The 21,115-nt window shown below is 43.7% G+C and overlaps 1 protein-coding gene across 5 annotated transcripts in view; it reads right to left on the bottom strand.

Annotated features, from left to right (window-relative positions):
- Nucleotides 1–453: 453 nt before the first annotated feature.
- LOC140212120 (ras-GEF domain-containing family member 1A-like) overlaps nucleotides 454–21,115 on the bottom strand; it is a 75,699-nt gene continuing 55,037 nt past the window's right edge. For 2 of the 5 annotated variants that reach the window (XM_072282685.1, XM_072282684.1), the window contains exons 4-15: nucleotides 19,637–19,774; nucleotides 15,076–15,162; nucleotides 13,535–13,756; nucleotides 11,598–11,672; nucleotides 9,562–9,657; nucleotides 8,630–8,732; nucleotides 8,042–8,121; nucleotides 6,001–6,096; nucleotides 4,263–4,358; nucleotides 4,026–4,149; nucleotides 2,901–2,973; nucleotides 454–1,270 (exon numbers count right to left, since the gene is read on the bottom strand). In XM_072282685.1, the coding sequence (XP_072138786.1) occupies nucleotides 1,246–1,270; nucleotides 2,901–2,973; nucleotides 4,026–4,149; nucleotides 4,263–4,358; nucleotides 6,001–6,096; nucleotides 8,042–8,121; nucleotides 8,630–8,732; nucleotides 9,562–9,657; nucleotides 11,598–11,672; nucleotides 13,535–13,756; nucleotides 15,076–15,162; nucleotides 19,637–19,774 (1,215 nt within the window). In that variant the 3' untranslated portion in view covers nucleotides 454–1,245. The remainder of the gene's footprint in view (nucleotides 1,271–2,900; nucleotides 2,974–4,025; nucleotides 4,150–4,262; nucleotides 4,359–6,000; nucleotides 6,097–8,041; nucleotides 8,122–8,629; nucleotides 8,733–9,561; nucleotides 9,658–11,597; nucleotides 11,673–13,534; nucleotides 13,757–15,075; nucleotides 15,163–19,636; nucleotides 19,775–21,115) is intronic. The other 3 variants (XM_072282687.1, XM_072282688.1, XM_072282689.1) reach the window with 3 other exon arrangements.

Here is a 21,115-nt window from a genome sequence, read left to right on the forward strand (position 1 = left end):
ACGCACAATATTCCAAATTGGACATGATCCCTTGTGCAGCATCTGGGAGGGTGGTTCTAGTATTAATTAGGTGTGTATGTTGAGATCTGATGTGGTATTTAACTATTTAAATCTTTTACGAGTTGAGTCTGATTTAAACAAAACTTCAATGTTAACAGAAGAACCAGAAAATACTGAAGGTGCTCAGCAGGTCAGGCACGTTAAACAATTGCAAAGTGATAAAGTTTCATTGAAGGATGGTTTTGCGAATGAGGCAAATCTCAGTGGTAAGATGAGGTTGAGTTGCAGAGGCAGTGTCATGGACTCTACAGCAGGTTCAAGGTACTCCTCAGTTCTTGGGACTGTCTTGCTTTAGGTGATACAGAAAAACATGTGCAGTAGGGCAGAAAATGAGTCCTTCATTCTAAGTGAGACATGGACGCTGCACAAAATAAATACTCTTCAATCAATAAGAGCAATGAAACCATGAGTTATAATTCACAATGTTAAATCTGCACATTCTCAATGGGCACAGTACTGGCGTTGTTTCAATCCAGTACATCACAAGCTGCAGTTTAGAAACATCATTACATACTCTGTGTTGGATGTTCACCTCTCTGTCTTGTATAATCTTGTCCGTTTAAACTTTGTCTTCTACCCCCGCCCCTACATAATTCAGTAGGATTCTGGGCTGGTGCAATAAAGTCCCTTCTGTTTATACCCGTAACTCACTTCATCTCTCATCCTCTCACTCGCATGTGCACATACACACATGCACGCACGCGTGCACACACGCACACATACACACGCACACCAACAGAAGCAGCAAATTGTCACAAAACAAGGAATGAATTGACCGTAGTAGGAATTTCTCACAGGCTGCCATTGTCCTATTTCTACCAGTATCCATAGAAACAGCAGCCAGGGATCTCCCATGATGCTTCTCTTTATTAAAGGGTCCTGCCCCATGGCAAAAGTCAGTCTTCTGCCTTCTTGTAGTCTTCCATTTATTTTACAAGTGACTTTAAGTCATAGCACAATGTCTGCTGTAAAAGGCATTGAATAAACATATCCCAGCCAGTGGGAGCAAAGCCCCAAGATTCGGCCACTTTCTCTCTGTACAGTCACGATCCGAATCTGAATCAAAATCAAATTTACAAATTTAAAGGCAAGTGACCAAACCAAGTCTCTTCTCTTCCAAAATGGAGCTAAAGTCTGATGCAGTGCAAATGATTCGCAGAGTCCGGTGTGCACAAAGTGGTTGCTTCATGCTCTGTTCAAAAGTGTGGCCCTGCCGAGGGAGAGAAGAAAAGGCATGTTAGAATGTTCACCCGTACAAGACTTAGTATCTGCAGGAGTACAGGGTACTGCCTTGTCTAAGGTGCGTGAATGTGGATTCAACATTCACTCCAGTGACTAAAGGAAAAACTTCTCGAGCAGTGCTGAGGGACTGTAGCAGTGTCAAGATATCCTTCCTTTCAGATGAGATGTTAAACCTGCATGCATACTGGCTTCATATTGGGTGGTTGATGGCATTTTAAGTATCCCTAACTGATGTGACTATTCACCCCAATGGTCAATGGAAGGTGCCTTTTCATTTACTACTGTTAGAATGAGCTGTAGAAATGTTATATTTTTTGTAGCTTAACTTTCATAAACTTGCTTGCCCTTTTAGATAATTACCCATTATTTGTTCATTGTATTTTCCAGGAATCACGGTGCAGTTGCCTCTGCAATTTTCTGGAAACCTCTTGGTTTCAGTGGCAGGTGTCACATTACTTGAATCGGGATATTTTATTGGTTAACAGTTATCGACAGAATTTCTGTTTATTGCTATTCTGGTATGAGAAGGCCATGACTACATTTTAATCTCCTCTTTCCTTTGTTTCTCTCAGCACACTTTTTCTTCATGGCTAGCACAAGAGGGCATAGTTTTAAAGTGCTTGGAAGTAGGTACAGAGGAGATGTCAGTGTTAAGTTTTGTACGCACAGTGCGTGAAATGGGCTGCCAGTGGCGCTGGTGGAGGCAGAAATTTTAGGTTCTTTTAAGAGACTCCTGGGTAGGTACATGGAGCTTGGCAAAATAGAGGGCTATGGGTAACACTAGGTAATCTCTAAGGTAAGGACATGTTTGGCACAGCTTTGTGGGCCGAAGGGCTTGTATTGTGCTGTAGGTTTTCTATGTTTCTCCTTGTTTTCTCTTGTAAATAAAACAACCATAAGCAACAAGTTTTATGCCTCATTCTTGACTTCTGAAGAACCTTTACATCGCAAAAGCATCAGGATCAAACAATACCAAGCACACAACCCTTCAATCTCTTCTAAGATACCAAATGTCTAGGCCGACATCCAAGCAGACACAGGCTCTGCCTGGCACAAGCAAAGGCAGTGACCTTTAGATGTATTTGGGCAAAACCTCAGGAACTGTCTCCACCAAGATAAAGGGGTCACTTTACAAGATAAAGGCATCGCTTGGGATTTTGACATTACATTCCTGTGGAAGCGAAGCATGAAGCCTTGAAACTCTAAGACTACATCCATAAAAGGAGAGGAGGCATTCACTCCAGTTTAACTATTCCACTCAGCAAAAAGCATCTCCCTCTAACGCAGGGGTTCCCAACCTGGAGTCCGCAGAGCCCCCTGGTTAATGGTAAGGCTCAATGGCATAATAAAGGTTGGGAGCCACCGCTCTAATGCAACCCTGTTGGGGGTCACCAGGGAGTGAACTGGCTCCAAACTTTTGCTTTCAGTAAAAATCCTGATTAGAGAATTGCACTGTTCTTCAGAACAAATTTGACAAGAAGCCCAACTCAATGAATGGGAAAGATTTTTGCTATGTTCCCAGGTTGAACCCAAATCAAACTTTTTCAGCACCTGTATACAAAGGGTTAAAGAAGCACCTCAAGAACAGGTCTCAGTACCTGAGTGACTTCCAGCTGTCCTTCTCCATGTGGTTCTCAGGTCCCTCACTCTCAAATGAAGCCAAGTAAAGTGCTGGGAAAGAGGGAGAGAACGTCAGTTAGAAATGTAAACAATAACAGGAGTAAATCTTTCTTTGAGTGTCTGGGTAGTGATGGAGATAGATTCAGTTGTAGTATTCTATGGAGGATTGGAATGAAAAACATTTTCAGAGTGATATGGATTGTTGTGAAGAGCCAGCATCATTTTACCAGAGCAGCAACAGCTAATACGACAGAGCATAACTTTAAGGTGATTAAAATAACAGCAGGATTTTTAACAGTGTGGAGGAACAGAGAGATCTTGGAGCCGAAATCCGTAGATCTCTCAAAGTTGCCACGCAAGCTCATAGGGTAGTTAGGAAGGCGTATGGTGTGCGTTGGTCTTCGTTAGTTGGGGGATAGAGTTAAAGTGCCATTAGGCTATGTTCCAGCTCTATAAAATTAGGGTTAAACCACCCTTGGAATATTGTGTTCCGTTCTGGTTGTCTCATTATAGGAAGGGTTTGAAAGCTTTACAGAGGGTGCAGAGATTTACTTTCTCGTAATCTTCCATTTATTTTACAAGAGACTTTAAGTCCTAGCACAGTGTCCAAATTGTTGGCTGTCCATTAAGAATGTAATGCCTCTTTACAAGAATCCATATCACCCTGAAAATGCTTTCCATTCCAATGTTTGCCCAATTCCCAAAAGAACATTACAATTGAATCCAACAGTATCAAGTACTTTTCAGTCCAACTCCTTTAACCTTCGTATTCGATGAGCTCCAGTTAAAATGAGTTGTGATTGAGCCAATCCTCGCATGGAACCTCCTTTTGAACCCAATTTAGATCTTTCAGAGGAGGAGAGCTCTTATGCTGCATTAACTTTATTCATTAATAAGCAACGAGGGACTTCCGTTGTGTTAGTGTTTCTATTTTAAAAAGGAGCAATATTTCTATCTTGAAAGGACACATGACCATTCTATATTGGTAATATAGATCTCCATCCATGGAAGGCCAAAAGGGAAGTTTTTACTTGAACTCTGCCTCCTGTCCCTTTAAGACTAATATTAGTCAATGCCATCTCTCAGACTTGTGAAATACTTACCTTCTTCTGTGTAGACAGGAGCTGTCAGAAGATAGTTTTTGATCTTCTTGTCCTTCTCAAAGGGACATTCCACCTGTTTCCACATCATAAACTCACTGATCTGTTTGGCAATTTCCCAGAATTTCTGCATCAAGAAGAAACAATAAGCATCGACTACTTTTTCTCAGAATGTTTAGAATCATGAAAAGTCTGACTGATTTCAGCCAACTTACATGTGATGTTGGCATTGCTCCTTACCTTGAAGTTAATTTGCCCATTGGGCAGTCTGTTGGCGTGAATCTTGTTCAGAAAGTAGATGTCTTTGATGAAGAGATTAAAAACTGGAATGACAACCTAAAGAAGAAAAAAAAACAACTCATTTAACAATTTATTCCCTCAAGTGGCTGAATCAGAAATAGCTTTTTTTTTAATTAAATGAAATTTAAAGAGGCGAATCATGATATTTTATTCTATCTTATCTCACTTTCACAGAGCGCCTTCTTATGTCTCAATTATTAAAGTGAACTTGCCAGACAAGAAATTGGTGCGAAGTTCACGCAGCCACCATTGTGAATGCAAATAGTGCTTCTATTTTTATGCAAAGAAAAATCCAACAGGAATGTGAATGTGGATGGAGATTTGTGTGGGGGATAAAAATCCAGCCTGACTGGTATGAATTCTGGCTCTTCTTCATTATCAGGAGAGGTTGAACAGGCTGTGTTGTGTTTCCCTTCTGTGACAGACTTGGAAAGCGAACTTGGCCAAGTTCTTCCAGCATTTATTCACTGGTGGGATACTGCTGGTCAGAGATGACCATTAAGCATCATTGGCAAGGGGAGCAGTTATTGTCCATTGATAACTGACCTGGATTGCTTGGTGATGTGCTGCTTCCTGCAGTGTTCCTTAATGTAAGAAAGTGTTTGATGAAGATAACTAATAGAAAAGCGTTTCCACTAAATAATTTTTCATTAATAAATCCATAAGAACATTGAACACGAATATACATTCATTGGCCACATTGGTAGATACGACAGTGTACCTAATAAAGTGGCCATAGGAGTGGAACCCGTTGTGGTCCTCTGCTGCTGTATCCCATCTGTTTCAAGGTTCGACATGTTGTGCATTCAGAGATACTCATCTGCACACCACTTTTGTAACTGTGGTTTTTTGAGTTACTGTCATCTTCCTGTCAGCTTGAACCAGACTAGTCATTCTCCTCTGACCTCTTTTATTAAGAGTGTTTTTGCCCACAGAACTGCCACTCACTAGATGTTATTTTCACTCTTCGTACCATTCTCTGTAAACTCCAGAGACTGCAGGGTTTGAACAGCCCAGAAGATCTCCTGTTTCTTGAGATATTCAAACCACCCCGTCTGGCGCCAACAATCATTCCACAGTCCACTAAGAGCACATTTCTTCCCCTTTCTGATGTTTGGTCTGAACAACAACTGAACCACTTGACCATGTCTGCATGCTGTTATGCATTGAGGTGCTGCCACATGATTAAATATTTGCATTAATGAGCAGCTGCACAGATGTACCTAATAAAGTGGCCACTGATTCTCTGTACCTATCGAAGAGTTCCTTAATTCTTCATAATGTATCCGCATCTAGCTCCATCCCTGGCTGCATGTTCCATGCACCCACCACTCTGCAATAAAATATACCTCTGATGGCCCCACAATCATATTTTCCTTCAATCATAAAGTTATGTCTCTAGTATTAGCCACTTCTGCCATTAAATACTCAGAATGTTCTGCACCCAGAGAAAAGCGAGTAATTGAGGCCCAATTAAATGGAAGGTTGATACGCACATACTAAGGAAGTGATTTCACAAATAGGGCAAAATGAGGTAGGTAGAAAGGGCAGGAAACGATTGGCCTATTTCTGACTTAGCCATTCAGTGTAACTCTGGGGTGGCTGCAGGATTGGGGAAGGGACGACAGGATGAGTCTTTTCTGCATGGATTATTTTTGTGTTACTTTGCACCACTTACCTTCTCACGGTTACTGTGGGCTGTCTGGGATCGCTGTACAGCCCCCTGAAGAGCTGTTCTGTAGTGAGAGAAATTGCTGGAAGGATCCATGTGATTCTGTTCAACAGAGCACAGAATAGAAAATAAATGAGTGTGTGCGTACATTGATGTGCATCTGTTTACATATGTACATATCCACGTTCCTGTGTGTGATTATACAACTGCATCCGACTTTTACCCCAGGTACGTAACTTCAATTTCAAACCAAGCCCTAATTTGGGAAACATGACTGGATTCTGTCAGATTCTATGTCACACTCATATCCTGGGCATTGATGGAGTTACACCTATTTGGGTCTCTGTGTCCCCCGATCAAAGATGGCACAGTCAGCTTCCAGAGGAGTGAAGGCAGTACACTCCAAGTCCAGAAGGCAATCCGTGCCATGGTAGCGCTTAGCGTTACACTATTATGGTTCAGGGTGTCGGAGTTCAGAGTTCAATTCCAACATCATCTTTAAGGGGTCTGCACATCCCCCCTTTGGAATGTGTGGGTTTTCTCCCACAGATGCTGTTTCCTCCCACAGTTCAAAGACGTAACGGTTAGCAGGTTAATTGGTCATTGTAAATTGTTCCGTGATTAGGCGCAGATTAAATCGGGGGGATTGCTGGGCAGTGCAGATCGGAGGGCCGGGAGGGCTTATTCCACACTGTATCTCAATAAGTAAATAAATGAAGTATGTGAGTGGTTAAAATCGCAAGGGCCTTAAGGAGAACGCAAGCAAGGATTGATTAGAAAGGTGTATCAAAGAGCCAGAATGGGCCAACTGGCTTCTTCCTGTGCTGAACTATTCTATGAAAGGCACAGCATAACACAATGGTCGAGCAATGGGAAACGAAGATTCGTTGGGAGGTTGAACATTAGCACCTCAAGTCATAAATCAATGCTGTGGGAATGACAGCTTATGCTTGTGCTGATTTACAGGAGACACTGACCCACTTAATGCAGGCCGCTGCCTCGATTAATTACAGGATGTTGATGCAATGTGAGCGCATTAAAATGGTTTCAGTCCAGTGCCGGGTAAACACAGCTGGTGGAGTGGTGAACACCCTCCCTATGACGCAAGCGTGGCCGTGCAAGACAGAACTATCTACCTTTGGAAATGGATATCCACAGTGAAGGGGACACAGGTCAGATGAAGAGTGCAGACCATGTGTGCAACAGTTTGGGTGGGTTTTTTTTACATTACTTCCTTGCAGGACTGTAGACCTCAACCCAAGCACCATCTCAGCTTAGCCACAGGATGGTGTTCACTGGGCAGCCTAATCTGTCACATACAGTGGACTGCTTTGTTTCCATCAACAACCAACACAGTCCGAGGACTGTGCAGGGGGTAGTGCGCGAGTGCCGCCATGTCTCTGGCAGCAACGTAGCATGCGCACAACTCAATATCCCGAACCAAGAGTCACTGGAATGTGGGAGGAAACCGGAGCAGCCAGATGAAAGCCATGTAGTCACAGGGAGAACGTACAAACTCCTTATAGGCAGTGGTGGGAATTAAACTTAACCTGGGAGCTGTAAGAGTACCACTCACATGTTAAATGCTGCCCTACGGTGAAGCAGAAAGGAATTAGCCCACTGGTATTGGCCTCATTATCAACTACCCCCTGTCCTACAAACCTCTACCCTTCAAGGTTGTAGATACATTCTGCCCTCCCCACCCCACTCCCCTCGGAGTTATTTCTCTATCTCCCATTATGGAGAGACATCTTCCCTCAACATCTGGGTCTCCCAATGATGGAGACTGAGGGATGCCTGGCCAAACTTCAGTCTGGAGGACTGAAGGACATGCCGGTCAGGTGGCAATGGAGCTGATGCTCCCAGTCACCCAAGAAAGTAGTACCAGCTCCGACTTGGTGCCCTCCCATTTACAACAGTGCAAGCTCAGAGCACAAGTTCCGACTGCAAGTGGCACGTAGCACCTGAGGGAACGGCCCCCGCCGTATTACACAAAGGTGCTGTCCACACCCCCCACTCTTCCCACCTCCACCTGACCTGCACTTACTTCCAAGACTTCAAATTTCGCCTTTTTAACCTTCGACCAAGTTTTCTTCAGTCGGGCCACAGGGCTGAGGTTCATGCCGGCTACAAAGGGGAGAAGGGAGAGAAGAGTCAGCAGAGGAAATGGGGTTCTGCATGAACATCTGTATGTCAGCGGAGTGAATGGGGGAAAGAGGCCCCTTCTTATTTTACAATGACTGACACAGACATAGTACCATTAATGGATTGAGAAACACCAAGCATCTTCACACGGCTGTTAGCAGCCAAAATTAAATACTAGGCCACATCGAGGGGCATTCAGGCAAGTGACTGATGAAGGGTCTCAGCCCAAAACATCCACTGTTTATTCATCTCCATCGATGCTGCCTGACCTGCTGAGTTCCTCAGGCATTTTGACTGCTCAGACAAGCGACTGAAAACCTAGTTATAGGTTCTAAGGAACAATTTAGTGGAAAAGGGATGGATAAGGAAGTTAAAGGTTGGAACTACAGGACTTGGGCCCAAGCTATTGAAGTCATGGCAACCTGCAGTGGAAGCAGTAAAATGGGGAATGCTGAAGAGGAAAGAAGAGAATTTTGGAGAGCAAACTCACATATGATTGCCATTAAGGAATTGAAGTTTCCAATGTTGAAACATTCTCTTGCCACGTCGATGAAAAATTCGACTACACGCGTTCGCTGTTTCTTTTTTCCAACCTGCGAGTGGATAGAAATAGCCTGTGAGACTGTGTGGGGATGGTAGAGTTATGGCTGCACTTCAGCCCCGTGCTCCTGATCTATGGATCTATGGTCACCCAATATGGGGGGAGGGGTGTGTGTGTGCGCGCGCGCGGGGCGGGTGAGGGGTGCTGGATCTCTTGGGGGATCTTCTGGTGGATTTTGCTGCTGGGCCCGGCCAGGCTGGCCAATCACAGCTCAAGGCAGCAGGTAGTTGAAGGCCCTGATGGCCTGCCCCTCTTCAGGGGTTATGTTTGTGCCTGAGCGTCCTTCAAGAAGGTGCACGTGATCTCTGTGGGCACAATGCCGGAATTCCGAAAATGGTGCTCCCACAGGGAATTGAGTGCTTTGTAGATAATAGTAATCGTACTTTAAATTGAAATCGTTAATAGATTTGTGAACCCCTGATTATTGTATGTATTTTTGTGACTGAATAAATTTTCATAGTTTTGTAAAAAGGGTAGGCAGACTGCTTGTTATGGAGACAACTGGACTGTGATTATAATTTCACCCCATTATTCTCCACACACCAGCGCAATGTGCTGCACATGCCAAGGCACACGCGGTGCCTCATGTTCAGTGGAGACTTGAACTGTGACCTGTGAAACAGGTGTAGCGACCCCGAGAGCGAGGAGCTGTACCACCATCACAGTAGTTTGCTTGTTAGAGAACCCTCTTCCCCACCTCCGACCTCCAGGCAGCAACGCCAGGCGATTGCAACACCAGCGTTGCTGGCATGCATTGCAGTGCGGCAGCTGGGGTGACTAACTGGCTTGTCGGGAACTGAGAATCATCGCTGTTAACTCACTCTGCAGATCTCAGTGGCCACCAGCGAACTGAGCCGATTAAACCAGTTGTCACAGGCTTCCAAGCTGTATGTCTTTTTGATGTCACTGCGACAGGTCTTGAAAAGAAACAGAATAAAAGACTGAGCATCAGAGCGCCTGTCCGCCAGTCCGAGTTTTGATTAATGATTTTCTGACCCTGGAGGGTGTTAATGCCCGCGGGCAGCTCAGAGGTTTCAGGTTCCCCGCCTGCTCGTTACAGCTGTTTGCTGATGTATCAGAGGCTCCAGGACGCTCACATTCCTGACTGGGAGCCACAACAAAGATTCAGCAACAATCTATCAAACAAAACGGCCCGTTGCAGGCAGACCAGAACAACTGGAGCTTAGAATTGCTTCAATCTGCTGGACCACCAGCTGTGAGACATCAGTATTAGAGCCCGCTGGATGTGTCTGTCTGAAAGCAGTGGCTCACTTCACCATCATTCAGGCTCCATTGGAAAAGTGGACACAGCAACTTCAGGCAGTGACATCTCCAATTATGTAGCGCAGCCTCTTTTATTAGGCCCTGATTCACCTGCATTTTATTACATAACAGGTTAACTTGCAGATCCAGTCGGTGGTAAAGAAGGCAAGTGCACTCATTTCAAGAATGCAAAAGCAAGGATGTAATGCCGAGGTTTTATAAGGAATTGCTCAGACTTCACTTGGGAGTTTTGGGCCCCTTATACTTAAGAAAGGATATGCTGCATTGGAGAGGGTTCAGGTGGGGTTCATGGGAATGATCTTGGGAATGAAAGGGTTAACGTATGAGGATCATTTGATGGCTCTTGGCCTGCACTTGCTGGAGTTTAGAAGAATGGGAGGGGGTGGAGAGAATCTCACCGCAACCAATTGAATACTGGAAGGCTAGTGGGAGAGTCTAGGACCAGAAGCCATAATTGAGTACTGGAAGGCTAGTGGGAGAGTCTAGGACCAGAAGCCACAGACTAAGAATAGAAGGAAGTCCCTTTAGAACAGAGATAAAGACAAATTTTTTTAGCTGGAGGGTGGTGATTAAGGCGAAAGAATTTGGAGACCAAGTCATTGAGTCATTTAAAGAGGAGGTTGACAGGCTCTTGATTAGAAAGGGTGTCAGGGGTTACGGGGGGAAGGGGGGAGACTAGGAGAAAGAGGTAATAAATCAGGCATGATGGGATGCTGGAGCATACTTGATGAGACAAATTCTGCCCCTATGTCTAATGGTCATATACTATCATCTTTCAAAACATCATTAACACTACCTGACCGCGAAGTGTATAACATTATTAACTTACTGGCGTAAGGTGACAAAGCATTTTACAAATATCTGGGGTTGTATTATACTAACTCAGTACCACATATGTCAATCAAAGAGTGCAGAGGTTGGAAATCTAAAATAAAATCTGAAAGTGCTGGAAATGCTCAGAGGTCAGACTGTATCTGTGAGAAGAGAAACGGAATTCATGTTTCAGGTCAAAGACCCTTCGCCGGAAGTTAGATTCATCGCACCCCCCACCCCCCATACAGTTTCTTTGTAGTATGGTTCCGATGTTGAATGGCCTCCTCCAATCCCTTTGTGCCAAACTTTGGAGGTCTGTGTGCAATACAGTATTTCTCTGTTTCTATTTGAGAAGGTGGTGCCTCTCTGATTTATTTTTTGAGGTCTAAAAGCATGTCTATTAGCTCCGAAGACTAACTCGCTTTCTCTTCCTCCTGATGCACCCTGACTTGCTGAGCATTTTCAGAACTTCCTTTTTTCATCTGACCATATACATTTCCTCTTCTTGATCAGTATGTATCGTTCCATTGTCAAATAGGTCAGTGATATGTTTGAGACGGTGCTCTTACTGTGATGCCTGGGTTTGGTAAGATACTGAAAAACGTCAAGCCGTCGAGCTCAGCTTGGGTTCAGTTTTGGAGTGGTCAGGTTTTAATTTTATGCCCGGATTGCCTGTTTTTGACCAACAAGAGAAAATCTTTGTGGTCTGTGAGCCAAACTCCTAATAACGAATTGGTAAAACTCTTGCTCTTTCTCTTACCTTATGATTGTCCATTGAATCCATGTGGTTGAATATATGCACCAGCTCCTCCGGGGTGATGTGCATTAATCGGTCCTATATGCAACAAAGAGTGAGCAATTAGCTTGCAGCTTCATTAATAACAGCAAATATCTTCCTCTCAAAATTACCATTGTTGCATCTTACCATAAGACCACAAAACACAGGAGCAGAATTAGGCCATTTGGCCCATCGAGTCTGCTCCACCATTCAATCATAGCTGATCCTTTTTTCCCCCTCCTCAACACCACTCCCCAGCCTTCTCTCTGTAAGCTTCGATGCCATGGCTAATCAAGAGCCTATCAATCTCCACCCACTGACCTGACCTCCACAGTTGCCTCTGGAAACAAATTCCACAAACACACTGCCATCTGGCTAAAGAAATTTCTCTGCATCTCTGTTTTAATAGATGCCCCTCTACCCCGAGGTCGTGCCCTCTTGTCCTAGACTTCCCCACCATGGGAAACATCTTTTCCACATCTACTGTGTCTAGGTCTTTCAACATTCAAAATGGTTTCAATGAGATCCCCCAACATCCTTCTAAATTCCAGCAAGTGCAGGCCCAGGGCCATCAAAAGTTCCTTTTAGGTTAGAGGCTAAATCAAGGATAAAAACCCAATTAAACATGTTCTACTGATTACAAAAATAAATGTATAGCAATATACACTCAGTGTTCATTTTACTAGATACAGGAGTGGAACTTGGTGTGGTCTTCTGTTTCTATATCCCATCTACTTCAAAGTTCAATGTGTTGTGCATTCAGAGATGCTCTTCTGCACACCACTGTTGAAACATGAGGTTATTTGAGTTATGGTTGCAACCTATAGGCTTGAACCAGTCTGGCAATTCTCCTCTGACCGCTCTCATTAACAAGGCATTTCACTCACAGAATTGCCACTCACTGGAATTTTTTGCACCGTTTTCTGTAAACTCTAGAGGTTGTTGTGCATGAAAATCCCAAGAGATTAGTAGCTGCTGAGATACTCAAACCACCCCATCTGGCACCAATAATCAGTTCACGGTCCAAGTCATTTGCATCATATTTCTTCCTCATTCTGATGTTTGGTCTGAACAACACCAGAACCTCTTGACCATGTCTGCATGCTTTTATGCATTGAATTGCTGCCACATGATAGACTGATCAAACATTTACATTAATGAGCAGGTGTACAGGTGTACCAGTGGGTGTATATAAAAAGATCTTTATCTCACTCACCCCTCTTCTACATTATTAAGGGCGAGGAACAGGTAAATCAGTTCTGCTGCCCTCAATCTTTCATTGAAATGGTATGGAGAGGGTGCAGGTTTTAAAATGTCTATAACCAAAATTAAAAGGGAGGTTTGAAATGAAAAAGAGCACTTCACACTTTTTGCATGCAGCAGCTAAATTAACACGTGGAATTCACACTTACAGCCCGTTTCTGAATCCTACTGAAAAGTGACTAAGTTGTTTATATGTGAAATGTGACCAACTTGTTCACAGGTACAGGAGATAGTTGTGTATTTATTTATTGAGATGTCGGTCCTTCAAGCCACACCACCCCGCAACCCCCGATTTAATCACTGGACAATTTACAATGACCGATTAACCTACCAACCGGTACGACTTTGGACTGTGAGAGGAAACCAGAGTACCCGGAGGAAAACCATGCAGTCACGGGGAGAACGTACAAACTCCTTAGGGGCAGGGGTCCATGAGGGGAACTGGATCAGAGCAGAATGGTCTGTTTTTGTTTTGTTAATGATTCTTAGAACTTGGGCTCTTGTGCAGCTTCTTACTTCCTCCCCACCCTATCCTGTTCTTGAACGGTAGCAGAGTGTGATTAGTTAATGCAGTGTTCCTTGTGTCTATTTTCAAAGACTTTGAAATTTATTGTCCAGTTCCTCCAACTCCTTTAAATTTACTAATGTTCACATACCATCTCGATATGGGTTAGTTGCTGTGCTAAGACGCAGGGATCATTGCACACGCTCAGTATGTCCTTCTGGCTGGACGGAGTCTTGGCTTTCAGGATGGGCAGCTTATCCGTGACCGACGGCTTGATTATTTCCCGCGCTTCCTGGTACTGACTGTGGATCGAGAGGTTGCGGATCAGACTTTGGGTCATCTGGCTAATGCTTTTCTTCACAGTGGAATTTTCCTAATAGGAGAGCCAAAGGGAGACTCTGTCAGATGGAAGCAGTACAATATGAGGAAGGTTTACACATCCATGTTTATTTTTATTTGTTTAGAGACACAGCACACTAACAGGCCCTTCTGGCCCAATGAGACCATGACGCCCAATTATACTCTTGTGACCAATTAACCTACTAACACTTTTGGAATGTGGGAGGAAACCAGAATACCCGGAGGAAATCCATGTGGTCACAGGGGGAATGTACAAACTCCTTAGCGATGGCGGCGGACTTGAACCCAGGTCACTGGCGATGTAATAGTGTTCGACTAATCTCTATGCAGCCATGCTGCCCTAAGGTTTGTTTCCTCAAGGCTTCCTTCAGAACGCTTGCAAACCTGTCAGCCTGACACTAACTGCTACGCTACCATGATGTGTAAACGTTTAACACTGCCTAAGCTATATGGAATTGATACCTGAACTGTTGTGGTCTATGTAGAACTCAAGCTGCCCACCTGCTCCATATACAAGAAGGGAAAATAAAGTGACATACATGTGTATGCATCGTGGACTGTGGTCTTTAACCAAGTGCATTTTGCCCATTGTAAGAACAATATACAAATTCTGCTTATTTTTGAGAAGGTGACACGAAGTTCTGGGGAGAACATCTTTTCATACTTTTTAAGCTCTCTAAGAATTTTCTTGTAAGTTTCAATAGCATAATCCTTTAATTTTCTAAACTCTAAAGAGCAGATGTCTTCTAGCCTATACAATTTCTCCTCTGGATCAGACCTGCCATCCCAGGAACAAACCTTGTGAACCCATATTGAAGTTTCCCCAAGGCCAAGACATCCTTTATTAGGTCAGAGACCAAAACCGTACACAATACTTCGGATATTCTCACTGAGGTACAACATCTTTACAGTAAAATATAGAGATATACATCACAGGAACAGGCCCTTTGGCACACAATATCTGTGCCAGAATGATGCCTAATTAAACTAAATCTATTCTGCCTACTGATAGTCCACAGTCCCCTAATTCCTACATGTTCACATGTCTATCTAAAAGCCCCTAAAAGTAACATCTTTATTTCCTCCCCTGGCAGTTCTTTCCATGTACCCATCACCCATTGGGTTAAAAACAAAACCTGCCCCATACAGCTCCTTTAACCTTTCCCTTTCTTAACTTAAAAGTCTGCCCTATAATATTTGACATCTCTTCCCTGGAAAAAACCCCTACCATATTACATCTCCCAAAATTTTATAAATTTCTTTCAGGTCTTCCCTCATCCTTCGATGCTCCAGAGAAAACAACCCAGGTTTGTCCAATCTTTCCAATCATACCCTGTAATCCAGGCAGCATCCTGGTGAACCTCTTCTGCATCCTCTCCAAAGCCTCCACATCCCTTCTGTAATGGGGGGCGACCAGAACTGAACACAGAACATAGAACAGCATAGCACAGGAATAAGCCCTTCAGCCCACGATGCAGTGTCAAACTAATTAAACTAGTGATTAAGCTCCTCAGCAAATTAATCCCTTCGCCTACACAAGGCGCATATCCCACCATTCTCTGCATACTCATACGCCTGTCTAAGAGACTCTTAAATGGCTATGTCATATTTGCCACTACTACCACCCCTGGCAGGGCATTCCAGTAACCCACCAATTCTTGTGTAAAAAAATTTCCCAGCATATCTCCTTTGAACGTACCCCTTCTCACCTTAAATGTATACCCTTTAGTATTAGACATTTCAGCTCTGGGGAAAGGAAGGTACTGGCTGTCTATGCCCCTCAGAATATTATAAGCATCTCTCTGGGAGATAATCAGGTGCCAATTGCACTCAATGCTCCATTGCACACAGTGTAGCCATTACTCTTTGATTGATTGACTTATTGATACATTACAGTAACAGGCCCTTCCAGTCCAACAAGTTGCACCGCCCGATTGTACCCGAGTGACCAATTAACCTGCTAATCCGTATGTCCTTGGAACGTGGGAGGAAACTGGAGCACCCGGAGGAAACCCACGCAGTCACAAAGAAAATGAGAAAACTCCTTACTGACAGTGGTGGGAAATGAACCCAGGTCACTGGCACTATAAAGCATTATGCTAACTACAACACTACCGTGCCATCCCAATCTTGTACGTAAATCCAATGTACAGCCCGAAAACTATTTGCCTTCCTAATTGTCAGTTGCAGCTGCATGTCAGTGTGCTGAGGAGGATGGCCTTATCTAGTGTAAAATGGCCTACTACAAAATAAGACCAGGCAGCCTTGTAGAAAGTTCCTGCTGCTGAGGGATTGACTGCACAAGTCGGGCTCTGAGGGAAGGCGGAGAGGAAACTTGGGGGTTGCAGGCAGGAAGCGGGACACAAGGCCAGTCTGTTTTACTTCATCTTAGCCTTTGTCATTTCCTTTCAAACACCACTTCATCGGGCAGGTCTGAGCAGGCCATTTCCTTTTGATTGTGGCAAGGTCACAGTGAGATCGAAAGAGCTATATTCTTTGTTGGAGAGGTGGGAGGGGGGAGAAAAATTTCTTAAAATTCTAAGACAGAATGTGCTGGCTTCACTTTCCCAAACATTCCACTAATAGCTGATATTTCTCCATTTCTCTTACATCACCAGGACAAATATTTCCCAAAGACCTTCAAAATATCACCAGTGAATTAACCCTTCAGTGACTGTAACCCAAACAGCAATGAGTTGGAAACTATTCAATGTTATGATCCTGGGGTTTGTTACGTGGCCCTGAAGAATCTCTTTCATTTGGTTGCCATGGAGCTCTCTACTTTCCCTTCACCACTGCTACATCTCATACTGGTGGGGAAGGAGGAATATTAAAGATACAAATAAGGAAGAGAGGTCATCCCAAAAAGCGATGAAGTTATTTCCCTCACAGTGATCCGAGGCTGAAATAATCCTGAAAGTCAACTTTCTAAGTGATTCCAGAGACATGAGAGTCCAGGAATGCAGCGGTGGCATTTTATATGCATTTTTGCACTGCAGACTTATTTGTTTTGCATCTTTGTCAAACTCAGCACCACACAACTCTGGCCATGTCTCCTTTCACTATGTCTTGCATTGTGAAGGAATAGAGAAGGTGCTACTGCGAGATTCCTCATTGTTCTCAAGTGTACAATAAATCCAGTGTCCCATGATGAACCAACATTCTCAAAGAGGTTCATGCAAATGATCCTGGGAATGAGGAGGGATTGATGACTCTGGGCCTGTGCTCGCTGCTGTTTGAAAGAATGAGGGGGGGATCTCATTGAAATCTACTGAATATTGCAAAGTCTACATTGAATGGTGTGGAGAGGATGTTTCCCCATAGTGATAAGAGTCTAGGTCTGGAGGGCAGATCCTCAGAATAGGAGGACGTCCCTTTAGAATAGAGATGAGGAAGAATTTCATTAGGTAGTGAATCTGTTGTATTCATTGCCAAAAATGACTGTGGTGGCCAAGTCATTGGGTATAATTAAAGCAGAAGTTGATAAGTTCTCCAATACTTATGGTCTAATACAAAGGGTGTCAAAGGTTACAGGGAGAAGGCAGGAGAACGGGATTGAGAGGGAAAATAAATCAGCCATGCGGAGCAGACTCAATGGACACAATGGCCTAATTCTGCTCCTATGTCTTATTCTCTTATGATCTGACATCCTAGACTTATAGATTTCAGAGGGTTTCTACACTAACTCTACATTAGAATGCCTGGACTCCCCTAATCTGAAACTGAATTCAAGTGTTTATCTAAAATTGTTTTGACAATAATGTTTCATTTACATAGTCTCTTTAACGAAGTGAAATAACTCAAGGTGATTTGCAGGAACATTGTGGAGCAAATAGTGAATGAGTTATGCAGATGGCCTTAGAACTCAGAGAGATAAGTCTTAAAGAAAGTTATAAAAGAGGCAAGAGAGAGCGGAGAGGTTAATGGAGGGAACTCCGGAACACAGCAACTTGACATCTGAAGGCACAGTCACCAGTGGCTGTCTGAAGCAATACTGTGTAGAAAGACAAGCACTGGAAGAAGCAGATTTAAGCAGGATGTAGGGATTGAGGAGGCTATGGAGATCGGGAGGGAAGAGACCATGGAAGGATTTGAACACTAAGATGAGAATTCAGATATTAAGGACATGAATTTACTGCAGGAAAACGTGCCAAGGATAAAAGGTCAGTCATGATCTTCCTGAATGGAACAGCATGAGTGAAGGGCAGAATGGCATACTCTTGTTTCTATTTCTTCTGCTTTTATGTTCACAATTTATGGCTTTAGGCCTGCTGGGCTGCCTGGAAATGGATTTAATTTCCACTTGTGTATATAGTGCTGATGTATTTCTTCCCTGCTTCATTATTAAATGTTATCGTTGTTAGCCTGGGGATATTCGAATGCAGTGAAAGAGTGTTCACTCAAAGTAGAGAAAAATACAGTCTAGTAAAACACAACTTATTCAACCTTTTGCTCCCTCCCCAAGCAGCTGATCCTCAAGCTCAGTTAACTGGAAATCACTGCTGGAATTATCAATTGGATTTCTCCTGGACAGAGGTACTGCAAGTCTACTAGACTGCAGAGGCAGGTTTGCGAATTGATCTTGGCAGAGATGAGAAGGGGTGGGATGAGGGAACTAGAGGTCAGATGCTGTTGGATGATTTGTCCTGCACTTGCTGCAACGTGATTGGCAGTAAAATGAAAGTCTGGTTGTGCCTTCACTCAGAATCTGAGTTTGGTAGCAATATCATGAAATGTTAGTGATGGAGGGGACCATTAGTTACTGGGCATGTGTCAATGTTCCCAATGAGTTATCCAATTAACACACATCAAAGTTGCTGGTGAACGCAGCAGGCCAGGCAGCATCTCTAGGAAGAGGTACAGTTGACGTTTCAGGCCGAGACCCTTCATCAGGGTCCAGGCGAAGGGACTCCGCCTGAAACGTCGACTGTACCTCTTCCTAGAGATGCTGCCTGGCCTGCTGCATTCACCAGTAACTTTGATGTGTGTAGCTTGAATATCCAGCATCTACAGAATTCCTGTTGTTTGAGTTATCCAATTAGTCTCATTCCCCACATCCTAAAACCTCTGTTATTACAGGTATCCATCCCTTTCATTTTTAGAAATTTACAGTAGAATCAACCTTCACTGGCCCTTCAGATTACACATATTCAGTCAGGGCTTTCCCGATTCCTACCATCTCCCATTTCTCCATGCAAACCCTCCTAGCTTCTCATAAATATCCCTTTGCCATCTTCTTCTTTAAGGACATAGATCCAGCATATCCTTTGTCTCCACAGAACACTGTCCTTGAACTTAAACTGGGACCCAAGTGAAATATACAGCAGCTTAATGCATGGAAATGAAAATACTCCACCAAAAGGTCTCACAATGTAGGAGGACCATTAAATCAAGAACCCAAGAAGTCAGAGAAGGCCATTTGGACCCTTCAGTATATTCTGCCATTCTGTAAGATCTCAGCAATCTACTACAAATCCAGAACCATTTCTGATTCCCCTGCCTTTCTTTGTATCAAAACATCTATCAATCTCTGAACATAATCAAAGACTGAACTCTCCACTGACGTCTAGATTGGAGACTTCCAATTCTGTGGGGGAGGGTTGGTTGTGGCACAGTAGTGTAATGCTATTACAGCACCAGCGATCAGAGTTCAATTCCCACTGCTGTCAGCAAGGAATCTGTACCTTCTCCCCATGACCTCCAGGTGCTCTGGTTTCCTGTCACACTCCAACGACGTATGGGTTAGTAGGTTAACAGCTCACTTGGTAGTAAATGGGCAGTGCGGGCTCACTGGACCAGAAGGGGCTGTTATCTCTGAATACAAAAAATAAATAAAGTAAAATAAATAAACACATCATGAATAGTGAAAATTTGGCCTTTTGCTTTCCCTTACCTCATCGCACTGTGCTATCTGGTGAGTAATGTCCTTGAGCTCTTTCATCGATTTCTCATCTTGAAAGTCATGCGGGAATGTTTCTGTCCACTCAGTCAGAAGCTGGATGATCTTTGGGACAAATTCCTTGACCCTCGCCTGCAAGACAACAAGTCAGGAGGTTAATTTCATGACAACACTGTGCTCAGATCTGGTACCTTTGACATAGTTAAACATCTCAGAGGCTTCATGGATAGCAAACCAAATTTTGGAAGGATCAAAAACTGGGGGAGGAGGGGGCAATATTGAGGCATTAAGAATTAACATACGGCCAAACTAACTAACAGCATCTGCGTGCAGTGTAGACTAAATGCACAGGAGATCAGAGGTCTCAGGATGGTCTGGGGGGATAGGTGTGATAGTGAAGGTATGGATAAGACCACAAATGTATTACAAAGGAATAACAAGCAACAAGGCTGCAGTTCTAGACCTATTTGAAATACATTTTTCTTAACAACATTTACCCTTTAACGATTCACAATCGTTTATCTGACTGGTTCTCAACAATTAAACATTCTCAGGGTCAGTCCTGATGAGTGGCCTTGGCACAAAATGTCGAATGTTTATTCCATTCCATAGATGCTACCTGACCTGCTGAGTCCCTCCAGCATTTTGTATGTGTTACTCCAGCCTAAAGAGATTTATGAAGCCATCTTGAAGGGCTTATACCCATTAGTGCATCAGAAAAAACCTCTGCAGTCACCTCGGTCATTCCAAACTTTAAAAACATCCCGAAGGGAACGCAAATGCTGAAGAGTCGAAGGCATCCTGGGAGGCAGGTGACCTTTCTGTGCATGTGCAGTATATCACGAGAAAGGGATATTGAGTTCAAGTGCACAGGCATGCAAATCGTCCTCAAGCACATGAACCTGTTTCAAACATTATACAGTGCAGAATCGCTGTGTCTGATTACTAACAGGGCAACGGGCAGTGAATTGATTAGACAGATGAATTCTGCTACAGGTACTGTCTGCTGTGGGCAGTCTGTTATCACTGCAGAGATCACCGTGGGCCAGAGGGTATTGTTGTAATATAGAAAGCTGCCTGATGTTGGCAGCATGCCTTGATCAACTTTCACAGAGCACTGCATGTTCACAACACTTTGACGTCATTGCAAGCAGCTGTGGATTCTCGCCAGGCGAGAAATGCTGGCAAACATTCACCTCAACCTGTATCTGGATACTGAACACTGAAGGGGCAGATGAGAACATCAAATGAGGGATTCAGGAAGGAATGCCTTTTAATCCTCCTTTGACTTGTGACAAATTGGCATTGGGAATCAACAGAAGTTAATAAAATAAACTACAATCCCTGCGAGAGGGTTAGACTAGAGAGTAAATATTTAATCTTGAAATTCAACCCTCATTCTACTAAAGCTGATTTGTATGTCAATAGGGCCGCAGTCACCAGCACTCTCTGGTTGGGAGGTTGTGGATCTGA

This window comes from Mobula birostris, chromosome 18 (assembly GCF_030028105.1).
Source record: "Mobula birostris isolate sMobBir1 chromosome 18, sMobBir1.hap1, whole genome shotgun sequence".
NCBI classification, from domain to species: Eukaryota; Metazoa; Chordata; class Chondrichthyes; order Myliobatiformes; family Myliobatidae; genus Mobula; species Mobula birostris.